The sequence below is a fragment of the Euleptes europaea genome, chromosome 5 (genome assembly GCF_029931775.1).
Source record: "Euleptes europaea isolate rEulEur1 chromosome 5, rEulEur1.hap1, whole genome shotgun sequence".
Taxonomy (NCBI): Eukaryota; Metazoa; Chordata; class Lepidosauria; order Squamata; family Sphaerodactylidae; genus Euleptes; species Euleptes europaea.
In genome coordinates this window covers 69,284,490-69,303,536 of record NC_079316.1, presented here as the reverse complement: position 1 = coordinate 69,303,536, position 19,047 = coordinate 69,284,490, and the positions used below count along the sequence as shown (strand labels likewise).

The following is a 19,047-nucleotide window of genomic DNA, read 5'->3' as shown; positions in this document are numbered from 1 at the left end:
TCTACCTGCGCACGCAGACCCGGGCAGTTATTGAAATAGTTCATATTTCGGGGTTTGCTTAGTCCTGAGCAGGGTCAGAAAGTTATGTCTGGAAAGGATGAAAGCCAGACAAGGGGGTGGGTGCGGGGAGAGAGATCACACGCTCTATGCCAACCTGGGAAAGAAGCAAAAAACGAAACCGACCCAGACAGGAGCCCCATAAATAATAATAAAAAATAATAAAATACACATGGTGTATTTCTGAACGATGCGAGAAGCACATCGCTCCTTCCCTATGAATAACAGACGGGTGAAGAAAAGGTGGGGGGGGGGCTGTACAGTCAGGCGGGGGTGGGGGGTCCGGAGCCGCGGCTCTCCTCCGCCCAGTCCGTTCAATAGTCGATCTTGTTGTAGAGGTTATAAAGCGGTAAGGCCGACAGGTTGCTGCCCGGGTAGTACAAGGGGGCCGGGAAGGCGATGGATCTGGGCACCGGCACCCGGAGGAGGGAATTGTCTCTGAAGACCAGGGGCATCCCCACCAAAGTCTGGGCCGAGGCGTGGGCCATGTTGGCCGCCTCCAGCTCGGCCGACAGCTGCCGTTTCCATTTGTTGCGGCGGTTCTGGAACCAGGTTTTCACCTGGGTCTCGGTCAGCTGCAAGCTGGAGGCCAGGCAGGCCCGCTCCGAGCTGCTCAGGTAGCGCTTCAGGTCGAAGGTGGACTCCAGCTGGTAGACCTGCGAGCGGGAGAAGACGGTGCGCGTCTTCTTCTTGGCCGAGCCGGCCTGCCGGTCCCCGCCGTCCCTTTGTCTGTCCCCCGCCGTCGGAGAGGTGGGAGGGAAATGCTTCTCTTTCTCTTCCTTCAGGTCTTGCTGGGATTGGGAGAGGAAAGGCGGCGTCCGCTCCGAGCCGATCGCCGCGCCGCTGCCCTTCGGGTTGCCTCGGGGAGGAGAAGAAAAGAAAAAGAGGGCGGGAGGGAGAAAAGAAACACGTTTCACATCACGGTGGCCTTGCGGAGCGCAACAAAACAGAGCAAAAAAAAGGAGTGAACGTGTTCCAAACCATTTACGCCTGGGAGGTTTTTGCCTTGGATTTGCCACTCTCTAGATGCACATTTTCCCTATCCAAATTCTCAAAACTCAACAATAAGCCCCCATTGCAGAGTTCTGAGAATTCAGATGGGGAAAATATGCATCTTGAGAGCGGCAAATCCAAAGGCAAAATCTCCCATGCATAGAGTTCTCTTCCAGCTCGGCTGTGCTTTAAACATCTTTCTAAGGGGGGGGGGGGTTCAATTTATTCTCCCAAACAAAGTTCTTTCCGTCTTTTGTTGTCGGCTAGTCAAAGAGCATGCAGTTGTACGCGGGGTCACCCCGACGCCTTACTCGCGAGTAAGTCCATTGAGAAGCGCGGCGGTTAATGCTTCATCTACAAGCCATTCGTATTTAGAATTCTAAAGCTGCCCTCCTGGGCACCCTTTGGCGCAACTGAGTTAGTGGGATTTACTTCGCAGTAATCGTGCCCAGGATTGGGCTGTAATGCCTTGTTTTAGGACGCCTGTTTCCCTATTGTACTCCGAAGGCGAGATCTGGACCTTTAGAACGTGTCGCAAAAACTACGTTCGTGGGAATCATGGAGAAAAAGCAATTCGTTCCCTTTTGTTCAAGACAGTTAAATTAAAACAAAACAAAACACCGTTATCCATCATAATGAAACAATATGTTAGTACCAAAACCCTGGATGCAGATAAGAGCTTCTAAAGTAAGAGCTTCTTTTAGTAGATGTCTCCTTACTCTACATATACCTAATCCAGCAAAGGCATTAAAAATAAAAACCAATCAAACAATTGTAATAGGTTGAATACTGTATCTTATTTGCAGCAATACACCTGAACCATCGATGCTTCCGACTTAACCACAACCTGTTCCGTTCCAGATCTCACCTGGAAGTTTAATTTCACCTCCTAAAAGCAGGGGCGCTTGGAAAGGCTGCGGTTCAAACCGGGCTGCGGAGAGCTGAGGAGCCAATCCGAAAAAACACACACAGACAGACAGCAACCCTCTCAGGCTTTCCCGAATACAGCCTCCAGCGGGAGCGCCCGCACGGCTGTCTGGCCCTACATCCCATCCTTCCTCATTAGCAAGCAAATTTTTTTTTGTTTTTTTTTTGGTGGTCCCGGTCAGATACTTACTGAGACACGTGAAACTGATAGGCTGGTGTTTGTGGCACGTTTCTTTGGGGCCGTGCGAATCGGGGCAGAAGCACGCGGGGCGTTTCCAGCTCTCCTCCGGCTCCTCTTCTTCGGAGGACACCGACAGGCTCCTCTTCCTGCTCTGCCAGGCGGAGGCTGCCTGCTTGGGGGCGGCCTCCCTGCCTCCTTCCGAGGTGCTGCTGCCGCCCAAGATGGACTGGATGGTGAAACTGGAGATCGGAGCTGCTGCGGGACAACACTTGCTCGGGGGGTCGTCTTTGCTGCTCATCCTGGACTCATAAGAAAGAAGAGGGGGAGAGCTCTCGCTTTAGAGACACACTGGGGAGGCTCGTCTCGGGGCGCGGGGGCTGCCTGGGGGGCTTGGCTCTCTCGCCTGGCTTGGGGGGGACCAGTTTGGGGGCCTGTTTTTGGCGTGCCCGGGCAGGTTTTCCTGGAGCTTGCCGAGCCTGAATGCATGCTCCTTTCTCTCTCAGATCTCTATTGATCTCCAGGCGGCGGGGGTGGCGTGGCTTCATTTGCATGGAGGTTACATCCGCCTCGGCCAATCACAGGCGGCCAGGCAGCCCCGGAAAGTTTCAAAATTCTAGAACGCCGTCAAGCCAGCTGACTGTTCTCGGCCGCCGAGCCGACGTAAGCGGGTCGCAGCCTCTCTCGAGCGGGCCAAGAAGGAAGCGGTCCGGTTTAAAAAGACACACACACAACAAAACAACAATACGGTCTAGGTGGGCGAGGGGGGAAAAAGAGCGCTTCGTCTACAAAGCTTTGACGTGGGTCGCCGTTTCTCTCCCCCCTCCCTCCAATTCGTTTGTAACCTCCTAGGGTGGGTAAATCGACGTGGCCTGAATGTTATTGCAAGTAACGAAATGAGCCTCGGTAGGATCGGATCGCTTTGCAGATTGTAGCGTTTGATTCGCGCACCAGATTTGGCAAGGTCTGATATCCCAGTCATATCTGCAAGAGAGCAGAGGTTGCTCTCCTCGGCCACTTACTCGGAAAATCAGTACATTTGGAACCAGTGGGACGTAACTTGGAAGGAAATGTGCTGCAGGATTGAGAAGGGTCGGGAAACTGCCAAAACATTTTTAGGTTAGAAGTCCTCCCCCCTTTTACCCAACAATAGAGGAGAATGCTAAAATAGGTGACTAGGGCAATATCCATTTCTCAGAATTAAAACGTCGCAGTAGCCCCCATTTATCACAACGCAGATTTCACAAACGGCGCCGCGCTTAATTTACTCCTAATTCGACTTCAAACAAAAGCCGATGGCTAGTCCTCCAGAATTTGGGACAGGGGCGAAGAAAAGTGCAGAGACAGGAAACATCGCAGAAAACGGAGTTGCATTTAAAGCAGGAGGACGGAAGAACACCCCCCCAATCCCCGAATGAAATGTCTGTTTCATCATCACCCTCACCTTTACCCCCAATAATATCTTGTCTCGCAATGTCAACCGAGAACTCGCGGGGGGGGGGCTACATACCAAACGAACGCGGCGCTTTAGCCTGGCTGCTAAGCCCTCAGCCTGCTGGATAAGGCACTCATCTGCATCCCTGGGGAGAGGGGAGGGGGGCAGCCAGAGCCGCAGCCTCTCCATGGATGGGAGATTGCAGGAGAAACGAAAAGACTACATGCATTCAAGTTGTCTGGCGCCAAGCTGCCTAGGCGAGGAGCTGGCATCGAAGGGCCATCAATGAGGGCTTGCAATCCAAGCTGAGAAATGTCTTGCCGTTCCCAAACTCGGCCAGGTACATCTCTAATCTCCCCCGTGGGATGTAATCCATCCCCACCGGCGCAGGGTTTGCTTTTTTTTATTATTTATTTTAAAAAGGACATACATAACAATATGCAATTACTCGGGCTTTTTGATGGGATTTGACAAAAATGCTTTCCCGAAGAGTGTAATACAATCGTTCCGCTCGTTCTGGGCTTGTACATCTTTGATCGCAGTCAAGGGGGGTGGGGGGACTCTGGGTCGGTAAAAAAAAAAGTATTTAGAAACTTTCCGCGGCCAGTGAAGGGGGCACCCTTCCTGGTGGCGCTGCAACCGTGTTGTCAAAAAACCAATGCCATTTTCTATTTTTTTTTTTATTATATACATAAGATTGTGCCATGGAGAAAGAGGCTAGTCCGCATGCCTCGGAGCTGTGATTTAATTAAAACCGTTGCTGTGTGAACGCACACATCCGTTCGGAATTGCCTTTGCCGTCAGTGTGAGTAACAGGGAAGGGCTGACCTAGTGGCCATTTACGCATGGGAGGTTTTGGCTTGGATTTGCCTCTCTCTAGATGCGCATTTCCCCCATCTGAGTTCTCAAAACTCTGCGTGGGGGCTTATTGTTGAGTTGGGGGGATTTGGATGGGGAAAGTGTGCGTCTAGAGAGCGGCAAAGCCAAGCCACAACCTCCCATGCGTAAATGGCCACTGTCTTTTCTACAGCGAAGCGGTTGGTTGGTCCCAAAGATCCCAGCCGTAGCTGATATCCTTAAACGATACATCTCAGACCAGGTCCAGTTCTCCCGATAACCTGGACTGGGAAAGATGGGGATTAAAGTGTTGTGTAAAGGATGGATACAGCCCTCCGCACCATTCAAGCTTTCCCTTCCCATTCTCTTCGAAATCGTAAGAGAGCGTGGACGAAGAAGGATTGATCCCTCCAGTGCCGAACCTGATTGTATTAGCTACCTACTTAGTTCGCTGAGATTCGAATTGCATCTGTTAAAACGAGGAAGGGGACACGTTTCGACAAGCGAAATGATACTTGAGAGGAGAACAACAATAGTTAGGACTCTTTACAAATAACGTGGCATTCCTTTCGCGCAGGCTTGGTGGATATCATTCCTGTACCCGAAGGGGGAAAGGCTTGGGTTCGGATTTCCACCCAGACTTATCTCACTACGGTGTCCTCCTACGCAGAGTCGCACCATAAGAACATAAGAAAGGCCACCCTGGATCAGACCAAGGTCCATCAAGTCCAGCCGTCTGTTCACGCCGTGGCCAACCAGGTGCCTCTAGGGAGCACCCTTGCAAACCCATTGATTTCAGAGGATTTAGAAAGGCGTAACTGCTTCAGGAAAGCATTGTTAGCCTGCCAGAGAGAATATGAACGAGGGTCAAGCTGTTTCAGGATTTCAGGTCTAACGTGGGAGGTGCTGAGGCTCCCGGCCTCCAGAAGTCATGGACGGGAAGCTCCCGCTTCAAACCCCAGACGTGGAGGGTTGTTTGTGCATTACTGAGTGATGAGTGGGGAGGCCCCGTTCCCACGATCAAGCACGTCCCGTGGCTAAACACTGATACCCAGCTGAGCCCTGCCAACGACCCAGCTCTGCATACGCGCCGCTAAGAATTATTGTTATTATTATTATTATGGCGGTGGCATCATTTGTACGCCACGGTCCTGGGCAGATTCGACATTTTCTGCTGAAGCCCTTCAACCATTTATATCCCGTCGTCATCGGGGTGTGTGATTTATCCCCTCCGAGCCTATCTCCAAGGTTCGGCCCTAAAACAGGAGGCGATGACGGAGACAACAGAGCCTCTGAGCATGTGGGGTTTTGTCTTTCTTTCGACAGGGAGGTTTTTATGTAGGATTGGAGAGGAGAAGGGAGGCCGTGTCAGGGGAGGGCTTGAACAGATGAACATGAAGCTGCCTTATACTTATACTGTTTTTCTAACAGTTAGAGGAGCTCCTCAGGCTTCCTCGGGAGGTGCTAAGCTCTCCTTCCCTGGAGGTTTTTAAGAAGAGGCTAGATGGCCATCTGTCAGCAATGCTGATTCTATAACTTTAGGCAGATCATGAGAGGGAGGGCATCTTGGCCATCTTCTGGGCATGAAGTATGGATCACTGGGGGTGTGGGTGGGGAGGTAGTTCAGAATTTCCTGCATTGTTCAGGGGGTTGGACTAGATGACCCTGGTGGTCCCTTCCAACTCTATGAATCAGACCCTTGGTTCATCCAAGTCAGTATTGTCTACTCAGACCCGCAGAGGCTCTCCAGGGTCTCAGCCAGAGGTCTTTCACATCGCCTTCTTGCCTAGTCCCTTTAAGTGGAGATGCCGGAGATTGAACCTGGGACCTTCTGCGTGCCAAGCAGATACTCTACCACCGAGCCACGGCCCCTCCCCCTGGCTTCAAGCCAGGATTGAGTCCCATCTGTTCTCAGAAACCAAGCACCGGAACAGTCCAAATTGACTCACTCAGCTCCGTCCAAAGGGCCCCCTTCCGCCCTGCTTCTCACCCAAGGACGTCCCGGGGTGGTGGAGGGAGAGACCCTTGGTCGTTCAGGAGAGAGGTGGGGGACCGGAGACAAACTCTTCCTCTCCGTTCATCCCCTTAACTTGAGGGAGCCCCCTCTCGGGCCAGATGGGTTTTCCTAATGGGGTGATTATCCCCTTCTCCTCCCCACCCCTTCCGCTCCCACCCCCCAAAATACATAATGAGAGATGAAAGCAAGATCCAGATCAATACAGACAAATGTCAAGACGTTTCCAAATGACATTTTCATTAACTCCGAGGCCCCCGCGTTCGGCCCTGGCATATTGAATCAAGCGCTTATAAAATAATTAGGGATCGCGAGATGACGCCCGAGCCGCGGCGCGATCATTCACTCCTTAACTACTTGGATGGGCTCATTAAGGGGGCTAATTGATTCGGGGGAGAGCGGCCCGGCTCCTCCCCTCCTCGTGCGGGGCAGGTGCTGTCCCGTTTTACCGCATTAACCTTTTCAGTGCTTTTCAACAGGCTCCAGACACATTACAAATGGTCAGCTTTAATCATGATGTCAGCTCATTAACCCGGAAAGACCCCGCTCGGGAACACAATGTAAGGGATCGTCCTTCACTCAGCTCTCTGCAGCCGGCCGGGCCCCCTCCAAAGCCCTCCCGGAGAAGGGGGGGGGAGGCAGCGGCGGCAGCTTCTCTAGAGTGTAGGAGCAGAAAGAGGCTCGGGGGTGGATCCAAACACCGGATCACACGCCTCTACTCCACATTAACCAATCCGGAGTAACTAAAGTCCGTGCTGGGTTTCATCTATTGCAATAATGGAGATGAGCCACCCTTTCAATCTCCTTGAAGGAGGGGCCGTGGCTCAGTGGCAGAGTATCTGCTTGGCATGCAGGAGGTCCCAGGTTCAATCCCTGGCATCTCCAGTTAAAGAGATTTGGCAGGTAGGTGATGTGAAAGACCTCCACCTGAGACCCTGGAGAGACGCTGCCAGTCTGAGTAGACAATACCGACTTAGATGGACCAAGGGTCTGATTCAGTATAAGGCGGCTTCATGTCTTCTTAGAGGGGCCCTGGCTCAGTGATATAGCATCTGCTTGGCAGTTCAATCCCCGGCATCTCCAGTTAAAGGGACCAGGGAGTAGATGATGGGAAAGACCTCTGCCTGAGACCCTGGAGAGCCACTGCCGGTCTGAGTAGACAATATTGACTTGGATGGACCAAGGGTCTGATTCAGTATAAGGCAACTTCATGTGTTCCTTCTGGTTAGAGGCCACTTTAACAACATCGGGCCAGGCAGGAGCTGAACAGGTGAAGTTTCCCCCCTTACTTCATCTGCAAAAAGTGTCTAATGCTCTGAAAGGTACAACAGTAAGTAAGTGTGAAAGAACTGTAGGATTCGGGACTGGCAAAAGAGAAAGACTGCGTTTCCCAATGAAAGCCAGAGCTGTTACTCCTTAGCTCACCGTCTGGCTTAGAACCGTGGCTAACTCCAGGGAGGAGGGAAGTCTCACCCAGCGGAATGCACAGAAACAACTCTGGCACTTTTGAGTCAGATCCTCGGTGGATCAAAGTTAGCATTGCCTGCTCTGACTGGCAGTGACGCTCCCAAGACTTGCTAGCTGCTTATTGAAGATGCCTAGAACTGAAGCCGAGACATTCAGCATGCAAGACAGATGCTCTGCCATGGAGTTACCACCACTCCCTAAGGGATTGGGACTCATTTGGGCACTTATTTGAGAAGGGGGTTCAACCTCCGGTGAGACTAGCACTCGGACACTGAGACCACCACAATAAACCTGCTGCTGGCCTTTTAAGGGGCTGTGAGACTCCCTCCCTGCAAGAATCTGCAAGGAAGATTCTATACTCTCTCTACACTGTGTATCCAGATGCTTCTTTGAGGAAGCCCCCTCCCCCCCCCCAACATCTACAGTTACTTTGCCTAGGTTTGATTCAAAGCAAGACACTGGAAACTGTTTTAAGTTTCTAGCATGTTCTAGGCTTGCTTTGTCACAGGCCCTGCATAGACCCTCCTTGGATCTGCTCGTTGTGACCTTTGGCAAGCAACCTGGTTGGTATTATACCTGACAGCATCAACCTCTGGCTGCTGGGACTCCTCATAGGAAGAACCAGCCTGGTGGAGAGCCAGCGTGGTGTAGCAGTTAGGAGCAGTGGTTTGGAGCGGTGGACTCTGATCTGGAGAACTGGGTTTGATTCCCCACTCCTCCACATGAGCGGCTGAGGCTAATCTAGTGAAACAGGTTTCCCCACTCCTACACATGAAGCCAGCTGGGTGACCTTGGGCTAGTCACAGCTCTCTTAGAGCTCTCTCAGCCCCACCTACCTCATAGGGTGTCTGTTGTGGGGAGTGGAAGAGAAGGTGATTGTAACTGGTTTGATTCTCCCTTAAGTGGTAGAGAAAGTTGGCATATAAAAACCAACTATTCTTCTTTTTAACTCACGCCACTCTAAAAAAAGCCATATCTTCCAATGACAGGAAAATAAAAAGCTCTTCTATGAAGAGCTGTGATGCGCACTGAAACACCATTACTACCAGCTTACTACTATATATCACGAGGAGCTGGCAAAGTACAGCATCCTCATTCTGTTTCACCGAGTTGTTCTTGGTGGTATAATGGTTAGAGTGTGTTGTGCTAGTGCTGGGTTGAAAACCTTACTCTCCTATGAAACTCACTAGGAGATTTATGGGGCCAGGCGCTGCCTCTCTGCCTAACCTACCTCTCAAGGTTGTTGTTGAAAACCATTTGTCAACCAGTGAGCTTCTGTGGCAAAGTGGGGATTTGAACCTGGCTCTCCTGGCCACTATTTTCTTCCATTTACAGTTTCAAGGGTGTTTCTGGCATGTCCTCGTGACTGAGGAGCGAGGATTCTAGCCCAAGAATGGCTGACAGATCAGAATTACCACTAGGTGGTTCATTCATCTAAAACAGGGGTTCCCAAACTTTTGGGGCCAACGCCCCCTTGGTTCCACAAACTCAACTCCAGCGCCCCCTATCCTATAAAAAGCATTATTCAAAATAGGGGTTTGCATGATGCACTAAAGAAGATAATAACAATAACATTTTGAAACAGTAACAATTAATTGCCCATCTATTCAAAATAAAATTAAAAACTTTTTAGTTGAAATTTATTCTACAGAACTGATGAACTTGATCCGGTGGTATACCAGCTCTTCAAAGTCTGGAAAGAAAATCTGATAGTTTCCACCAAATTTGCCAGCATGGTGCCATAGCTTGATCTGTTGTAAATTAGTGAACAAGACAGTTGAAGGGGCCCACCTCTGATGCCCCCTGCTGCCCCCTTGCCTCTTAGTGCCCTCCTAGGTAATCCCACCGCCCTCCAGGGGGTGGTATTGACCACTTTGGGAACCACTGATCTGAAATGAATGAGCTGGATCTTTCTTGCCCGGGACCATAGATTAAGGTGGCACTCAGAGTCAATATTTCCCGGTTATTCTGGGACAGCGGTGAAAAGAGAAGGCTTCTAGATCCCAAATCTAGCACAGAACTGTGAGCAGACGCAGAAGGGAGAAAGGGAAGCTTAAAAGGGAGAGCAAAATCTTGCCTTGGTCTCCAGATGGGTTACTTTCCCCTTGGATGGGGTTGCCACAAAATTGATGACACCAGCCCTTCAGGTTCTCTTCCCCCCGCCCCAAACAGGAGAAGGGAGCCCATCTGCTTCCAGCTGAGCCCTCCTTGTTCCAGCCAGCAGACAACGTGGGCAACCGCTACCCGGGAGTTCTTCTGCGGGTTGGGCTTGCCGGAGAAGTTAAGATGATGGCAGTGTGGAGACCGCACTGCGGCTTGCTTCTCCTTCAGCCCTCGTCTGTGGGAAGGGGCAGCGTTATTCTTCCTGTGGGGAAGAACTCTGGGCCCAGGGATCCCTTTGCATCACTCAGAATGAAGCTAGTTGGGCACAGGCCAGCTTTAAGCGGGGACAGGGACACATGAAGCTGCCTTATACAGAATCAGACCTTTGGTCCATCCAAGTCAGTATTGTCTACTCAGACTGGCAGCGGCTCTCCGGGGTCTCAGGCAGGGGTTGTTCACATCACCAACTTGCCTAGTCCCTTTAACTGGAGATGCCAGGGATTGAACCTGGGACCTTCTGCATGCCAAGCAGATGCTCCTCCACTGATCCACAGTCCTTCCCCCTGGAATAGTGCTTCCTTAGGGAGGAGATCTGGTGTGGGTGGCAGACTTCATGGAAGAAGCCGTAGGCCAGCCTTAAAAAAAAGGCAGGCCTTACAGGTTCATCCAGGGCAGCACCCTTGTTCCCGGAGAGGCAGTTGCCTTTCCTCTATGGTTTGTCCCCAGCAACTGGCATTCAGAGGTGGACTGCCTTGGAACATGGACTTTCTACACCTATTATGGCTTTCCTCCATCCACGATGAACCGATCCTGGGAACCCCGGGCAGGTAATTGTGCCAGTCTGTAGCAGCAAAATAAAACAGGAGTCCAGGAGTCAATACTAACAGCGTATTCCAGCAGAAGCTTTTCTGAGTCAGAGCTCACTTAATGCATTGATGAAATAAACTCTGACGCAGGAAAGCTCATGCTGGAATACATTTTCCTGGTGCCACCAAGGTCTTGTTTTATTTTGCTTTACTGTTAAGTCCTCCCCCACCTTAAAGCAGAGTAAAACACTGCCAGTCACCTGGGCAAAGAGGGCATTCTTTGAAAAGCTCTTTCTTTGTTCTGAACCTACCGCCAATCTTTAGATCAAGTGTTATAAAGAGAGGGTGGTTTCCCCCCACCCTGTATTCACTTACTTCATACTACCAGTACTTCTACAAATATCATATCCATCTGAGGCCTTGCGCTTCCCTCCCATATGAAGTCCCAAATGCTCCCCGCACACACAATTACTAAAGTTTCTTCAGTCCTTAAGAGTTCATCTTGGTTGCCTTTTCTGCTCCTTTCCCAGCTCTGCACTATCCTTTTTGAGATGTGGCACTGGCAACTAGAATTAGCAGTGGTCAAATTTGGCTGCACCAACATGAAAATATTATGAGTCTTGCTGTTTAATTTTCAGACCCATTTCTAATCATATATGCCTATTTCACTGACACCACAAATTTGGTGAAATTTGGGACAGGGGGTCTGATTTTATGGGGTCCAGAAGGGTGGAGACCCCATTCTCCACAGAAAAACATTTTAAACTTTGCCATGCATGGAGGAGGGGGGTGACCTTTTCCAGACCCCATAAAATCGGACCCCCTGACCCAATCATCACCCAACTTTGGGGTCCATGCAAGGAGAGTCCCTTGAAGCTACCCTGAAAGTTTGGGAACTCTACCTCAAAAAATGCCCCCCACAGGAGCTTCATAAAAAAAAATCCCCATAGACTATAATGGACCCATTCTTTTTGTAAACCCGGAAATAAACCTGAAATACAAATTTACCAGTATGGGTATTTGGCTTATTCTGGCTTTACTGGAAAAAAATCGGGCCAAATAAACCCAAACCCAAAATTTACCAATTTATTTTTGCACGACCCCATGACTCCAGATCATTTACAGTCCATTTCCATAGTACATTTACAACATTTATAGTACTGATCCCATGTTGTTCCCTCCATTTGGAAACCATTAACTCTTACTCTCTGTGTCCTGCAGTTCAGAGTCTACAAGAGGACTTGTCATCTTATCATGTGTCTGCCAAGTTTACCTAATCCTTTCCTGAGGGGTTTTGTCAAAAGCTTTTTGAAAATCCTGTTGTATAACTGTCTACATCTTTTTACATTGACTATACAACAAAACCTAGACGGTTAATGAGACAAGATTATCCTTTGCAGAACCCATACTGGTTCTTCAACAAGGTTTATTCTCCTACATTTTTAATCATTGTGGCTTTAACAATATTTTCATTTGTTCTGCCTGGGCCAGCTGACAAGTCTGTGGTTTCCTGACTCCCCCTGGATCCATTTTTTAAAAGTTGGTGTTGGGTTGGCTCCAGGCCTCTAGAAAAGAGGTCAGTTTTAGTGCTGTTTCTTATCTCAGAAGATCAGCATTTTCATACCTGAAATTGTTATTGTTTCTTGGGCTTTTCTTAGTTTCTTTCTCTTGCTGTCAGATTTTTTTTTTTGGGGGGGGAAGGGAACAGAGTTGGGCTCCTTTCATTATCCTAATTTGTGCAAGAATTCCACTTTTTTTCTTTTTTTAAAGGAAGAGTTCTTACCTTGTTCAGCATCCTTGGCTCTGTTCATACCTTTGGTCGTCTGGCATACATTGTATCTGAGCTGCTATTATAGTGGTTTTAAATAACCTCCATGCTTCCTGTGACCCATCTGACCCTCTCTTTCAACTTCCTTTTAACTAACTCCCTCATTTAAAAAAAGAAGAAGAAGGTTCCTCTTTTGAAATGTAATGTGACTGTTGGACTTTGTGGACATGTGTATGTTAAATTTAATACAGCTGTGATCACTGTTCCCAAATAGCCTGACAAGACTTACATCTTGCATCTGATCCTGGGAACCAATCAGGATCCAATCTAGGGTTGTCATGACCTGACCATTCTTTTGCAATGACCTTAGCTGGTCAATATAAAGATAGTTGAAGACGCCTATTATCATACCATTTCCTCCTCTGGTTGCCTACCTGATGTTTTTTTCTCCATCACCCTTAGGGTCATAGGGGAGGGGCGACAGGTTATCCCCGACATTACTTTTTGAGCTCCCAGTCTTTTTTTAGACTCTATGCCTTGTTTGAAATATGCCAGTATGCCTTCCCTACCGATTTTGTATCCAAAGACAACCATATTCAACTGGTTTTCATTGTCATCCCTCCTTCTGAGACTCTGGCTATATTGTGCATGCAACGTATACTCTTGTAGATAACCCCAAATTCAGTCTCCAGTTAAAAGACTCGGGGGAGCTTCTGCTAGTCATACATTGTAGAAGACAGCTTCCTTTCAAGAAAAGAAAAATAATTTAATCTTGTACTTCTGTTTTACACTTGGCAGCTCTAGTGTTTCTTAGAATCTGCAACTTCTTTGTCACCCAAATCCCAAGTTCACCACTGTTACTGACCACAATCCAATGCTGCAAGAAGTGGGGCTGGTACTTTTGAAAATGTGGGGTCACATTTTAAAATCTCTGGGGATAAGGCTAGGAAAGGCGCGGTGCCAGGCCCAGCGCAACAGATCACTGGCCCAACTCAGCATAAGATAGCTCCAGAGTTAGCTTATCTTTTAGAATCAAACACTCCACACACACATGCATTAGCATATACATTTTGTTTGTTTTCTTGTTGCAGTTTGTATACTAGTCATGATGCATACCTATTCTATTGCACTTTGTATACTAGTCATGATGCATACCTATTCTATTGCACTTTGTATACTAGTCATGATGCATACCTATTCTATTGCACTTTGTATACTAGTCATGATGCATACCTATTCTATTGCACTTTGTATACTAGTCATGATGCATACCTATTCTATTGCACTTTGTATACTAGTCATGATGCATAACTATTCTCTCTAGTATCAGAGGAGCATGCCTAATATATTAAGTGCTGTGGAACACAGGTAGGATAATGCTGCTGCAGTCATCTTGTTTGTGGGCTTCCTAGAGGCACTTGGTTGGCCACTGTGTGAACACACTGCTGGACTTGATGGGCCTTGGTCTGATCCAGCATGGCTCTTCTTATGTTCTTACCCCTTTATCCACTCTAAGTTCTGGGCATAGTGCAGGAAATAATGAAACAGCAGCACCTAGAAGCCAGTAAATAAAAGTCTGAAAAAGAACCCTTTCCCCTTCTGTTGGAGAATCCCACCCATCTCATAAACATAATTTCCAAAGTGTTCCTCTGACAGTCTATGCCCACAGTAACCATCTAGGATTGTTTGTGGAAGACTGGAGCTGTTTGATTTTAGGCAGAAGCAGTCATTTGCACAGATACTCAGCGCACCTTGGCCATCAGAGGGGAGAGGCCTGCTAGGAGCAGAAAAGAAAGCCAACCCAAAACCGGGATCTGTACAGTTCTCTTTTTGTCTTACCCACGGGGAAGATTGCCCCCACTTGCCCAAGGCCACCCAGCTGGCTTCGTGTGTAGGAGTGGGGAAACAAATCTAGTTCACCAGATTAGCCTCCACCGCTCATGTGGAGGAGCTGGGAATCAAACCCAGTTCTCCAGATCAGACTCCACCACTCCAAACCACCGCTCTTAACCACTACACCACACTGGCTCTCTAAGTAATCTAAGTAGATAGATAAACAGTTCAGGACTTTAAAAAAACCTTCTGGATTCACTGTTTCCAGAGTTGTACTGTTATTCCATGTGTGTGTGTGTTAAGTGCCGTCAAGTCGCTTCCGACTCATGGCGACCCTATGAATGAAAGTCCTCCAAAATGTCCTATCTTTGACAGCCTTGCTCAGATCTTGCAAATTGAAGGCTGTGGCTTCCTTTATTGAGTCAATCCATCTCTTGTTGGGTCTTCCTCTTTTCCTGCTGCCCTCAACTTTTCCTATCATGACGGTCTTTTCCAGTGACTCTTGTCGTCTCATGACGTGACCAAAATAGGACAGCCTCAGTTTAGTCATTTTAGCTTCTAGGGTCAGTTCAGGCTTGATTTGATCTATAACCCACTGATTTGTTTTTTTGGGCAGTCCACGGAATCCGCAACACTTTCCTCCAACACCACATTTCAAAGGAATCTATTAGTAAAATATACACTGAAAGGGCTGACTTTGGGGGGGGGGAACCTGTGAGTGACTGGAAGTACAAAGGGCTGTCCAAATGCACTCAAAGGTAAGTAGCTAAAGTTGCAATCCTATCAAGGCCTGCTTGCGAGTTAACCATCTCAGTCAATGGGATTTACTTTTGAGTTAACAGGGACAGATTGAGGCTGCAACCACAGAAACTATTCCAGAGTCTGTCCCGAGAGGAACGGCAAAGGTTTTTCTCCCTGTTTCTCTCTACTGCCTTAGGGAGGGATAATTGTGCAGGGTTGCCTCAAATTCCGCCTGTGCCACTGATTCCTGATCTGGCCTCTGGCGACTGTGGCCTGGCAGCTGAATCACCAGAGTTATTAGTGACACGTCTCGGCTGCTCAGAGAACACAGTGCTACTGAAACCATAGAGCCTTCTTCAAGGGAAGCAGCAGGGATCCTATACTGAACCACATTGGGCAGCTCAGCATAGGATGGAGGCAAGATGTGCTAGTCAGCACTCCCCTTATTAGAGATCAAGCCCGGTTGAAATAGGACTAACTTTGGCCATTTATGCATGGGAGCTTTTGCCTTGGATTTGCCGCTCTCTCGATGCTCATTTCCCCCATCCAAATTCTCAAAACTCAACAATAAGCCCCGAATTCTGAGAATTCGGATGAGGAAAATGTGCATCTAGAGAGCAGCAAATCCAAGGCAAAACCTCCCATGCACAAACGGCCAGGGATAGCTGGGTATTGATGTACCGCAAGAGGAACCCAAAATACATTTTCTCCGACGTCACTCCCATTCAAGTCACCGGGACTGACTTCTCAGCGAAGCCGGCCAGGGAACAGAGAATTCAGATGGGGAAAGTGTGCATCTAGAGAGCAGCAAATCCACGGCAAAACCTCCCGTGCATAAGCGGCCCCAGTGTATTGTTGCAGGGAAGACATCCCTTCCTTTCTGCCGCTGGGCTCCTTTTGCAAAAAGAGCGGCGAGCTCCAGGGAGGCATATGCTCCGCTCCGGCCAGCCAGGAGGAGCCCTGGGTGAAATGGTGATATATTGGGCCTGGCGAAGAGGTGGCGGGGGGAGGGGGGGATTTACAGCCGGGGCAGACAGGGCGTGAAATCTGCCCTGTCAGAGCTAAATGGGTGCTTTTTAATACACCCGTTTCGGCCGAAACTTGTTAAATGGCCACATCTGTCAGGAGAAAAAGGGGAAGCGCCGATATTGCAATCGGAGCTGCTTTTGTTGACGGCCCCTTTATGGACGCCTGGAAATCACCATCATCACCAACAGCCATTTTACTATATGGATTTCCCCCCCTCCCTTGCTTGTTTTGTTTGGGGAGCCTCGGCTTGGCGGAGAGCGGCTCCGGCTCGAAAGCCTTTTGATTAGGACGGCTTGGATCGATGGAGGAAAAGAGCGCGGGGAGGACGGAGGGCCTGGCGGGGATGGGGTCTTTCTCTCCCCCCCCCCAGATCTGGGGGGGGGGATGCTCCAAAGGGAGAAGTGCCGGGGCTCGAGCCTGCTGGGGAGTCCAGCTGGGTTATGGAGGAGCTTTTCTCCCTCTCTCCCTCTCTTCAGCGGGGTCGTCTGCTGAAGCTGGAGGGCGAGCGATTCCAAACAGAGAAAAGGAAGTGTTCCTCCACACGACGGCATAGTTAACCGGTGGAACTCCCTGCCCCAGGATGTGGTGATGGCTGCCAACTTGGAAGGCTTGAAGAGGGGAGTGGACATGTTCATGGAGGAGAGGGCTATCCATGGCTACTAGTCAAAATGGATATTTGTCACGATGCATCCCTGTTCTCTCCAGGATCAGAGGAGCACGCCTGTTATATTAGTTGCTGTGGAACACAGGCGGGATAATGCTGCTGCAGTCATCTTGTTCGTGGACTTCCTAGAAGCACCCGGTTGGCCACTATGTGAACAGACTGCTGGACTTGATGGGCCTTGGTCTGATCCAGCAGGGCCTTTCTTCTCTTCTTATGATAACTGCTAGCCCAATCCTAGGCCACTGTAGTTCTGAACTTACCCCCAAGTAGAAGCCTGCATAGAATTGCAGCCTTATATAGGCACTGCATAATAATAACAATGCTACTACTAATAATAATACAATTCATATGTTCCAGGCTGAGCATTAATAGTCAAAAGAAGGTTTAGGGAAGAGCCCGGGGTTCAAATTCAGTGGCATTGTTGAGACAGATATCCCTTTGTCCACACCTAGCTGGCCACCCCCCCCCCCCCGCAGACTGGCCTTACCTTGCTTGCCGTTTGGGTTGGGCTGTTGTTGGCAGCCCTGCTGGACTCCAAGGCCTCAGAGCAGCCAATAGCCAAGAAAGGGCATCTCTCTGATAGGAAAGGGTTTTGTTTGGAAAAGGCAACTCCTAGGATAGTGCCCTTGTCCTAAGCAGTATTGGGCAGTGAGCACGTTTTTAAAAATATCCAGCCAGGAAGGCAAAAAGACCAGTATCATTGGAGTTCCTCTAGTATGGCCTTGTTTCTTATATCAGTCAGTGATTCATTCATTCATTCTGAGAGAGAGAGAGAGATGCCAGGCCTGAAGCCTGACAATAAGCCAGGCCTGCTGGTCTCAAGATAGAGATGCTCTTATTGCTCCAATCCTCACTAGCTTGAACCTCCCTCTACATGCCTGGGTGTTGCCTTTTTTGCTTGGTGACTCAACTAATGGTGCAGCCACATCGAATGTTGCCCACTTTTTGGCCAGAGTGGCTGCTCTTAAGAAGAAAGAACTCTCAATGCCTACCTCTGGCAACTTTTAGTCAGTTTGCTCCGCCCCCAGTTTATTTTAGTTAGGAATTTTGCCTATTGGGCTGATGCCTAATTTTTAGAATTGTTAATTTAAGATTGTATTATACTATGTATTATGCTTCCCATCCCCCCTTATCTTCCCTTCCCTTCCTTTCTTCCTCCCTTGGTCCAAGACTGCGGTCATAGACCTAATAATAAATTAAAAAAATAAGCCAGGCCAGGCAAGCTGTAAGTCTTGCTTGTCCTCCCTAATCCATAGCAGTGGATTAAACATAAGAAAAGCAGTGCTGGATCAGACCAAGGTCCATCAAGTCCATCAATCTGTTCACATGGTGGCCAACCAGGGGCCTCTAGGAAGTCCACAAGCAAGATGACTGCAGTATTATCCTGCCTGTGTTCCACAGCACCTAATCTAATAAGCATGCTCCTCTGATACTGGTGAGAGTAGGTATGCATCATGACTAGTAGCCATTTTGACTAGTAGCCATGAATAGCCCTCTCCTGCCCACTCCCCGTTTAAAGCCTTCCAAGTTGGGGCAGGGAGTTCCACCATTTTACTTGAATAATAGAATCATAGAGTTGGAAGGGACCACCAAGGTCATCTAGTCCAACCCTCTGCACAACACAGGAAATTCACAACTACCTCCCCCCCACACACCCCAGTGACCCCTACTCCATGCCCAGAAGATGCCCAAGATGCCCTCCCTCTCATGAACTGCCTAAGGTCGTAGAATCAGCATTAGTGACAGATGGCCATCTAGCCTCTACTTAAAAACCTCCAGGGAAGGAGCACTCACCACCTCCTGTGGAAGCCCGTTCCACTGAGGAACCGCTCCGACTGTGACTATGCCTTGTGTGAAGAAATACTTCCTTTTGTCTGATGGGGTGAAACGCATCCTGCAAGGGCCCGAGATGAAGTCTCCCGATTAATTTCACGTGCACCTCAAATACCTCGTGAACGCAGTTTCCGGGGTGCCCCCCCCCCGTCCCCCAGTTGCGATTTAAGCCCCGAATAAAGGATGAGGCCAAAGGGAAAGTCACGTCTGGAGAGTCCGAGCAACTTCCCAAAAGCCGAAGGAGCTCTGGAGCAGAGCGTTTGCGGCTGGGGAGCGGGCCCAGTTCTTCAAGTGGCCCTGAGCAAGCTTTCAAAGGTCCCTAATAAAAATTGATCTCCCCTGCTTTTGCGGCGCTCGGAAAA

General features: G+C 49.1%; 1 protein-coding gene across 1 annotated transcript; it reads right to left on the bottom strand.

Moving 5' to 3' along the window:
• Window positions 1-371: 371 nt before the first annotated feature.
• Window positions 372-2,624, bottom strand: HMX2 (H6 family homeobox 2). Its single transcript, XM_056850198.1, has 2 exons — window positions 2,168-2,624; window positions 372-916 (listed from the first exon to the last, which is right to left on the bottom strand). Exons 1-2 carry the CDS (start codon window positions 2,454-2,456, stop codon window positions 372-374), a joined length of 834 nt encoding a protein of 277 aa, XP_056706176.1. The 5' UTR covers window positions 2,457-2,624.
• Between the last annotated feature and the right edge of the window lie 16,423 nt (window positions 2,625-19,047).

What these genes read in the sequence shown, in the direction of transcription:
- HMX2 (XM_056850198.1), bottom strand. Translation starts at nt 2,456, where the DNA reads ATGAGCAGCAAAGACGACCCCCCGAGCAAGTGTTGTCCCGCAGCAGCT. An exon ending in TATCAGTTTCACGTGTCTCA is followed by an intron (nt 917 to 2,167) that starts GTAAGTATCTGA and finishes CTCCTCCCCGAG; the next exon opens with GCAACCCGAAGGGCAGCGGC.